The sequence below is a fragment of the Sinocyclocheilus rhinocerous genome, unplaced genomic scaffold (assembly GCF_001515625.1).
Source record: "Sinocyclocheilus rhinocerous isolate Xijiao unplaced genomic scaffold, SAMN03320098_v1.1 scaffold460, whole genome shotgun sequence".
Taxonomy (NCBI): Eukaryota; Metazoa; Chordata; class Actinopteri; order Cypriniformes; family Cyprinidae; genus Sinocyclocheilus; species Sinocyclocheilus rhinocerous.
The window spans coordinates 1,111,344-1,121,616 of record NW_015667268.1 but is presented as its reverse complement, the minus strand read 5'-3'; the positions used below and the strand labels follow the sequence as shown (position 1 = coordinate 1,121,616).

At 38.4% G+C, this 10,273-nt stretch overlaps 1 protein-coding gene across 1 annotated transcript in view; it reads right to left on the bottom strand.

Annotated features, from left to right (window-relative positions):
* Positions 1 to 10,273, bottom strand: part of LOC107733408 (glutamate receptor 3-like) — a 152,008-nt gene that overhangs the window by 28,090 nt on the left and 113,645 nt on the right. Inside the window, exon 12 of the mRNA XM_016545008.1 lies at positions 7,101 to 7,299. Within this exon, the coding sequence (XP_016400494.1) occupies positions 7,101 to 7,299 (199 nt within the window). The remainder of the gene's footprint in view (positions 1 to 7,100; positions 7,300 to 10,273) is intronic.

Below are 10,273 nucleotides of genomic sequence, written 5' to 3'. Positions count from 1 at the left end.
ATATGGTGCTATTGACAGGATCTGGATCTAAATATTGAGTTGTCAGCTATTCTCTGTCAATAATAACACAATAAATATTGCATGAGTAGTATATCAATAGAGGCCATTTGTGAAACATCTATGAAGACTGTACTTCACTCATTGCAAGTTCAAAGTCAAAGATGTTAAAAATGATTTTCTGAAAAGTGTTTTCACGTTAATGCATGACAAAAATATTGCTGCATCCCAACTGGCATACCATCTATCCTAATAGTATTCAAGATGATAATTAGTGCCCCTTAAATCATAGTACACTGAAAATTGTGTGCTGGGATATGTCCCAAAACTGTCTTCCTACTCAGAAGCATATAATGTCCGCATGGGTGTTATCTAAGCAGAATATAGTACCTTTTTTGTCATGGTAATACCATGTGTTTTTGACATTTACCAGAGTAGTACCATTGTAATCTATGATGACCCTTGAATACACTTCTGCATACTTTTAAAAAAGTACTTATTATGAAAAAAATGTACTTTATGCTTATGAACTGAATGTAATGTTTTCAGACACTTAATTGCATGTTATTTGCAATTAAATGAAAATATATTATTAATTTAAATTGATATTAAATGAAATTAGTTGATGATAAAATGTTTCACAGGATACATGCTTACATCATGCTTACACTGCACTACCTCAGCTATAATGGGAAGCGTTTAAACCTTCCTTCGAGGCGAGACAGTCCTACAATACTACTTTGGTTCAAACTAGAGCTGTTGCTCTGAAACTGTCTCCGCTCTACTTCAATATGTCACTTCAACTACTGAAGACGTGCGAATAACAACTGAGATAGAGGAGTAGAGATGCAGCAAGAGTGACGTGAAGTTGAAAGCTCAGCCATTCTCTCCTCCCTTCAGTTTTGTGCCGAGCTGGGGGTCATATCATTCAGCTCGCAAAATGAAAGTGTCACCGCACTGCAGACGCGCAGCCTGGCATATAAACTTCACATTAGTGTCACTTCCAATGGAAAAGAAAGTGTTTACTGCTGCTCTTGCTCTACGGGGCCGTGAGAGGTTGAGGAGCGAGGCTTCTGAAGACTGTTAGCTCACGTTTGGGAAGACAGGTAGTTTTCAGAGAGCAGAATTAAACGGCTCTCAGCGTGACGACACAAGCTGCTGCGCTGTCTCTGTCGTACGGGGACAAATCTGCTGCTAAAGTCTGTTGTCACACATGCCACTGATGTGAGAAAATGCTCAACAGTTTGAAGATCGTTTTACATTTGAGGATCTCTGCAGCATGTTTGCTTAAAAACCACAAACCCATTGCGACTCTATAAGGTTCTTGAGTTGGTTATGCTGAAATTGAATGCTTCTTTAGATCAACGGTGAACTGGTTCACTAACAAGAACCAGTTCAAAATAATGATTCGTTCGCGGACCAGAGCATCACTCTTGCCTGAGGCTCTGGATCACAGGTAATAATGTTGTAAATAATCTTCAGTTTCTTACACAGACCAGTTGTTTCACTTCATAAGATCTCAATATATCGTCTGGAGCCACGGGTATTCATTTAGTGTTCCTTCATATGCTTTTTTTTTATTTCTCAAAAATGTGCAGCTTGCATTTTATGAATCACCAAGGAGCACGGTTTCAGCTAAAAATCTCCTTTACCGTCACCTAGAACATCTTGGATGGCTTGAGGAAGAGTAAATTAACAGCAAATGATCATTTTGGGGTGAACTGTCCCTTTAATCAGATATTATGGACCATATATTTGAGCTATAAAAGAAACTGGAAGAAAATAGATAATAGGGATGTAACGGTATGAAAATTTCATATCACGGTTATTGCATGCTGCTTCTGCGTCAGACTGATGCTGGCTGGACAGGATTTACCGCGAGTTTTCAAAATCGCAATAATCAAATACGGTTTTGATGATAATTGAATTTTAAACGATAATACTAACCGTCAGGGCATTTTATCGTGATTTATCGTGAAACCGGTAATCGTTCCATCCCTAATAGATAATTAGATCTATTTTAGAGTTCGGAATCATTACAAACAGTCCTCCCCTGGCTCTAACACAGCTCTTTGATCTGTGCATTAATCGATGTACAGCAGCTGTATGTCCCGAGTAAACATATTCCACACATTGCAGACTGCTTTCATCATACCCGTCTCTCAGCCTCTCCTCATATCTCTGTCCTCGCCACAGAGCCTATTATGGTGCTTTTGACATCCACCTCATATCAGCCGCACCATCTCGCTCTCCACTAGAGCGTTACTTCTGAATCATTCGCTTTCCAGACGGAACATATTTCTCTAAAACTGCCCGTTGCTTTTCTGCAGTATACTGCTTGAGTTGTTACTCACCGGGAAGCTTTACTCGGTGTACAACACTTCCAAAAAGTATGTGCGAATGTCATTGCATTAGATAATCAAAAAGCATCTGCTAGGAGTAATTTTATTCATTAACTCACAACTGTCAGGCATATCAGCCTGTGTTTCCCTAGAGTTTTTGCCTGAAGGTCTTGAAAGTTCACTCCGTGAGGTGCTTTTAATTTCAAGGCCAGGCATATTGTTCTATATAATGTATAAGGTTTAGTGACCCTTTCCCATAATTCCTCAGCTGTGAAAGTGTTTTCATGCTTTGGGGGAGTCATGCTGGATGCAGCTTGCAGAGTTACGCGTGATATATAGGTTTGGATTAGAAATAATATATGTGCTGTGAGACTTCCTGAGCCTTTCCTGCACATTCAACATTCATTTAGCATGCGATTGTTGTAACGCATATAAAAGTTTAAAATACATGAAAGGAAACACTGCATGACTAACCGTGCACTGGACTGGACAGACCACACAGAAAAGTGAGGCTACAAACGGTTTTATTTTTTTAATGTGCCCAGTGGGCAGCTATAGAGCGGTTTTAGACTTTCACCAGCTCAGGCAAACGCATGAACAAGCCAGCTCTGACCGGACTCAACCTGACTCACTAAAGTTAACATTTACCTAACTCTTTACATATGAGCTAATTAAACAACAATAATGCATTATTTACAGGTAATCAACGAAGATCTCACTAATAGGTTGCAAATTAAGTGCTTTATTACTGTATGCTTAGTACAAAGTGTTGCCAAGTTTTTGTTTCTCTCAACAGTAATGCCATGGTGCCAAAAATGTCTCAGCAGTATCATTGTACTTTGTCAGTGTGCCCTTGGGAAATCAATGATCTAAATACCTAAATTAATAGGGTGTGACAAAGAATAATTTCTTTCACACAGTTTGTTTAACAGATGAAACCAGAGTGTAAAACTACTGTAGTCAACAAAAGCTAAAATTGTGAGCATACGAGCGCCTGCAGTGCATCGCTGCCGTTCTTTACGTGAGAAACCCATGTGAGCACCTTGAGAAGATATTGATCAAGGATTACATGTTATCCACCATCTGCACTCTTTCAATAAAACTGATATATATTTATTCTCCTCTGAAACACAAGCAATGTCAGACGAATCATCGCCATTGTCAGTAGGACAAACCGAATGACACTTGGCTGTTTGAGATTTTAACAAACCCTCCTTTGCTCTAAAACCTGTCAGTGGAGAATAGCATTTTAACAGCATCACCCGGCTGATTGCTCAGTGCTGGAATAACCTGACCCGACTCTCTCAATCATCACAGATTGGGCCAGATGTACAGTGATAGTTTTAAATAATAAAAAAAGATTTCATGCACCATATCTCCTTTTTAATAAATGCAATATTTCATCTCTTCAAGGAGACAGCTCTCCATTAAATCTGACTGGACTGTTCTTTTTCCATAAGATAAAGCTGTACAAATCCGTTAAAGGTAACACACACGTTATTTCATAGATTCTAATGTACTAGGAGAGATAAGTACATCACGTTATTTATCACATAAACGTATCTAATTATACATATTATCACAGGTCAAGAATCTTATTTATTTTATTATTATTTTGAATTTATAAGAAAGAATGGTGGCGCTTTATTTTAAGGACTAATTTTCACTATTAACTAACTATTTTGCTGCTTATTAATAGTTTGTAAAGTAGTTGTTAAGTTTAGGTATTGGGTCGGGTTAAGGGATCTAAAATATGGTCATGCAGAATCATGCATTAATATGTGCTTTATAACTACTAATAAACAGCCAATATGCTAGTAATATGCATGCTAATAAGCGACTAGTTAATAGTGAGAATTGGTCCTTAAAATAAAGTGTTACCAAAATGATGTGTGCATGTAGAACATATCATAGCAAATCTAATTCCACAAACAATTCAAAATATTGTCTGAATGATGCATTGCATTGCAGCAATAGATTTTACAATGCTAGGATTTATAATGCGTTTCAGTACGTTACTTAATATTGACACAATGGGCCTGTTTACAGCTGGTCATTTCATGCGTTTTCGCTGATCGGATTTCTATCCGATTTGTTAAAACGTTTCCATTTACGCTTGGCCTCCTAAATGTGTCGTCGCAAAACGGATTTAAATTTACCCTTGTCCAGTTTCGTCTGGAATGCGTCCCAGACCAGCTCCTGAAGTGGTTTGAGCGATCGGATTTATATCCGTCTCGAATGTGTTTCAGAGGGCATTTACACCTGGTCTTTTCACGATCGGATAGCTATCCAATCAGAAAAAACGCATGAAGTGACCAGGTGTAAACAGGCCCAATGTGTAGTTGGTTCTGAGTGCAGAGTTGAGCACCAAACACAAAAAGTCATTATAGACTAACAACTTTGAAATATTTTTTGTAAATGTTGAGTAAACCAAGCAAATAAATTAAATATAAATAATAAACTTGGGGGTTGTGTCAAAGGCGATGGCATATGTCTCGCTCCAAATGTTGTGGATGATTTGAAACATCCAGCTGTTCTCCGCCGTATGGCTCTAATTAAACTGGAATGTGTTTCCTGAAAACAGATCTAAAATAGAGCTTGTATCTCCATTAATCACTGAAAACAGATCTAAAATAGAGCTTGAATCTCCATTAATAAGGGCCCCCCCCCCCCCCGTCAAACCTCTGTGCTTTTAATTAAAATTCCTTTGGAATAGCAGTTCACACATGTCATTGGAAATCTGAAAGCTGTAGAAACTAGGACACTCATTATATAGAATATTTGAGATCCCCAAACCCCTCGGTTGTCAACTTGCAAACCTTTAATGACATCAAACGCATGCCGCCGTGCAAACCTGCAGCTGACAGGGCAGTAAACATACCTCCTAATGGATGTGTGTGTGTAGAGCAAGCAGTTTTTAAGTTTTAAAGAAACATGCAGATAGCTAATTTCAGCCCTAATTGCAATGTCGGTCTCAATGTGCTCATGGATGTATTGCTTACTTTATTCTAAATATCTTTCAAGCGTACTATTTGACCCTCTGGGACGCTTTTCATTACGCACAATTTGCAGGCCCAGGTAAAGCAACTAATTACGGTTTTTAAGCTGACCTCTGTGGCCATATGCAGGATTTGATTAGGCTGCAGAGACACCTGTCTGCCTTTGCCTTTCCTTCACTCTGACAGCTCAGGCTAACGCGAGGTTGTACATAGCATCTACAGCAATCATCTCCATTGACTTAATGACTGCTTCATCAAAAAGGGCTGTATAGCGCAGACCTGACTGACTGTTTCAGCTAAAAGAGGAATTTCCCTAACAAGCAGGTGCGGGAAAGGAGCGATTGCAGCTCTTGGCAGAGCTGATATTTCTTTTTGTTTGTCCTCCAACAACAAGCTCCAAGTGGTCTCCCTGCTGTAATGAATTTCCATGCTGAGCCAGATTTAACTGGTGAAGGTGGTTGGCTAAAAAAGCACTGCAAGCTATACTAATAAAGAAACCTGGAAACACCAAGGCACCAGTGGCATGCGTCATTTTTTGAGCATTTTATAGTTAAAGGTGATTTTACAAACCAGGCTCACTGGGAAAAAAATCTAATTGATAGTGTTAACAAAAGCAAAAGTGAGAAAGCCATGCCACTTTAGTTGGATTCTACAACTCTTCAAGCTCTTTTATTGTGATTGTGTTTCACATGAGTCGTTACCGCAAGTGCAACGCTGTACCAGGTGCGCTACCGAGCAAGTTTACTTGCTGCAGAAAAGCCATACGTATGTAACTGATTATGTGATGCAAAAGTCAAGATGTATTAGTTACAAATTGTGCACTATGGTAAAATTGTGTAGAGGTCATAACACAGTATTATGCAAGGAACGATGCAAAAATAAGTCTTTATCAATCTGCTCCTGTAATCATAATTTTTGTGAAAAGCTATTCAAGCTGTTGGTGCTGCACTGCCTCTAGTGCTGAGTTCAGCTTCTCTATTGCTGGCCATTCCAAAGTTCATCTAGTTTGCAATTATCATATAAACTTCAAATGTTTTATTCATTAATATTATACTAAGTAAATAGTGAGTTTTTAAGGGCTCTTAAAAGTGTGATCCAAATGAGTGTTGGATGAAGTAGATACTGACCCACAAACCTGCATGTTCAACTTGTTAATGACTCTTCAATTGAACCCTTGAACTTGTGAAAGCACATAAAGTTCCCATTTTTTTCCTTATTAGTATGAATGTTAGCCTTAAAGTAAGCTAGTATGCACCAAAACAATGACAACATTCCATTTAGAAGATAAATGCATTAAAAATGCAAGCCTCTCAATGATTTTGATGACATCATTCTGCACTTCAGCTTCTCATTCGATTTTCTGTCCAATCAAATGCCATCTAGAATCGGAGTTGTCCTGCCCCTTACACTATACAAGACACTGAAGCTGCGACTGAAATTGGCTACTTGTTTGCATATTTCCAATGTTCTGTATGGTGAATGGCACAAAGTGCACTATCTAGTGGATAGAGAATGAATTGGATGAATAATAATTAAAATGAAAGAAAGGTTTGACAAAGACTAAAGCACAACAAACTGTAGCACTGTGGGAACCTTTCTTCTTGTGTCTGTTTCTTCAACAGCCACAAGTCTAACTAAAGGATGGATTCTGACTTGAAAGTGCGCACAGCCATTGAAGTTTGATGCATTTTAATCCTGCAGATTTCAACTCAATGCAAGATCAATGCAGATACATAACTCTCTCAAGCGGTAGGAGACTCACCCTAAAGAACTCTTTGGTTGATCCTGAGTCCAAGGTTCCGTATGCGATCTCCGTTTGTTTGGCTAGATCTTCAGCACTCTCTATGGGAGAGACCATCCTCTCTACTGTGAGGAAAGCAGCCAGGTTAGCCGTGTAGGACGAGATTATGATGAGGGTGAAGAACCACCAGACGCCTCCAACTATTCTGCCCGATAAGGACCTGATGCACAAACACACACATACATACATTCAGGCTTGAATATGTTGATGGTTCACACAACTGTAATCAATACATCAGCTCCACAAACATGCACTTATCATTTACTCACCCTCATGTTATTACAAACCTATAGGATTTTTTCTCTCTCCGTTTAACACAAAATAAGGTACGGTCACACTTAGTTTGGGGACCAACTCTCACTATTAATTAACTATTAACTATGACTTTTTCCTCAAACTCCTAATTTGCTGCTTATTAATAGTTAGTACGGTAGTTGTTAAGTTTAGGTATGGGATAGGATTGAGGGATATAAAATGTGATCATGCAGAATAAGGCATTAATATGTGCTGTATAAGCACTAATAAACAGCCAATATGCTAGTAATATGCATGTTACTAAACAAGTAGTTAATAGTGAGAACTGGTCCCTAAACTAAAGTGCTGCCAAAGATATTTTGAAGAATGCTGGTAACCAATCAGTTGACGGTAGCCATAGACATATATAGCATTTTTTTTCTCCATGCTATGGAAGTCAGTGTCTACCGTCAACTGTTTGGTTACACATATTCTTCAAAATATCTTCTTATGTGTTGTGTTAAACATAAGAAACAACCTCATACATGTTTCGAGCAACATGAGGTGAGTAAATAATGACATAATTTTCATTTTTGGGTGAACTATCCCTTTAATGTCAATAATTTTACACCCTGGTTAAACCTAAAAAGAACAATAGATTAAGAAATGAGTTGCATATCAATTTAAATATTTGTTAAATGTGGTTATCATAGAGGAAGCGATTGCAATGTCAAAGTGATGTGGCAGGGTCTCATTCTTTGTACTAAGCCATAGTAGCTTTATTTTTGTTCACCATCTTCATTTAAATACATGACTTGAATCCTGAGTTTCTATTTAGCCACATAGAAAAGCAGTTTTCACAAATACAATATCGTCACTTTGGAATTATAAGGTTCTATCTGACATTTTCTACGTGGTCTCATGGCATAAACGTACCTTGGGGCACTTTTTAGCGAGACACGAAATATGTACCAATAAGTACATATCACTGCAGTTTCCAAAAGAAATGAACACTAGAGGCAGTAAAACTCCGACACCTTTTAAATTATTTTCACACAGAGTATGATTTACAGAGTTTCGATTAATAAAGCATAATTTTCACACAATTACTTGAAGAATATCATGTTATGACTTCAAGACAATATTAATATGCTGGGAGATTTGAAAACCGACGCTTTTGAACGTTAGCACCGCACATATCCAGCTTCATATCTATGGGTTTTCATCGACGGTAGGTTTGTTCGGTAGCTCACGGAGTACGGAGACGTACTTGAGAAGTGAGGAGCTCCGGTTCGAATCCCGTGTAACTACGGTTCGACAAAACGATTCGATAAATCTGCATATAAGGAAGTTCAAATGACACGGTTGAATCAACAAGTGCATTTTTATATCAGTTTTGCATTTGTTAACACTATCGGGTAGGTTTAGGGTTGGGTTTGGTGTAGGGCATATTTTCAACACGATAGAGCATTAACTTTTAGCGACAGTCCCCAGATATTTGAATTCTGAACTGCCGCAATACGTTCCTAAAGCAACGTAATAAAAACACAGCAATACGTACCTATATCAACGTCAAAAAAACGTGCCAGGGTTCACGTATTGAACCCGTGTTTTAGCACCACTCTGGGTTTTCATCGATGGTAGGTTTGTTCGGTAGCTCACAGAGTACGGAGACATGCTTGAGAGGTGAGGAGCTCCCGTGTAACTACGGTTCGACAAAACGATTCGATAAATCTGCATATAAGGAAGTTCAAATGACACGGTTGAATCAACAAGTGCATTTTTATATCAGTTTTGCATTTGTTAACACTATCGGGTAGGTTTAGGGTTGGGTTTGGTGTAGGGCATATTTCCAACACGATAGAGCATTAACTTTTAGCGACAGTCCCCAGATATTTGAATTCTGAACTGCCGCAATACGTACCTATATCAACGTCAAAAAAACGTGCCAGGGTTCACGTATTGAGCCCGTGTTTTAGCGCCACTCAGTGGACATTTCTCTTTGAAACGGCGGTGAAACGTGCAGTAAGGTATGTAAAAACGGTGCCGCAGAAAAGTACCCAGAGGTACAAATTCACATTCTTATTCTGTGACAACTTATTTCCATTGTTATTTTTTTTAAAGTTGTGTACATTTTAGGACTTTTTATTTAGAAAACAAAGGCTCTATCTCCAAAGTTGAACTCTAACTTGGTTCTATCTGTGAGCCAATCAGCACTTTCGAATGCACACAAGAGGATTAATCAGAATCAACTTTCTTTGTCATGTCGCTGGACTTCTCCGCAACAGCAGGAACACAAACTTCCCACACAAGCGGTTCAACTAAGAATGCAGCACTACTGAGTAAGCTAAAGGTACGATGAAATAATTTTTTAATGTTTGATAGAGGGCTAGATGATAGTTGATTATTTTGCTGCATTGTTATTTTTTGTTGCTGTTCAAGTTGTTCTAACTTAAAATGATGCATCTGTTCAATGGGTCGCAATGAATGTATTATGTCAGGGAATCGGTCGCAATGAGCTTGTGTTTCATTGTAAAGCAGACACAATTAAGTATTTCTGGTGGTTGTGGTGGTATCACTTGTCTGTATTTGTGGTAAAACTGCTGCCTAAAACAGATTATTTCCTGGATGTCAGATTTTCGAATTTGTTGCTTATGCGATTTTGTTTTATTCAATAGCTACTCTGCCATCTATATTTGTGAAGTACCTTTTAGTAGGGTAACTAAATGCGCTATGGACGTCTTTGAATTTGTGTTTGAATGCTGCGCTCGTCTCAGGTCTTTATAGCAGCTTTTCGCACATAATACATCATTCTAAAACACGGCGCTCAAGTTCAAATAAATTCAGCTTCTAAAAACACGTCTCTAGACGAAAAAAAAAAACTTCCACTGACCTGTCTC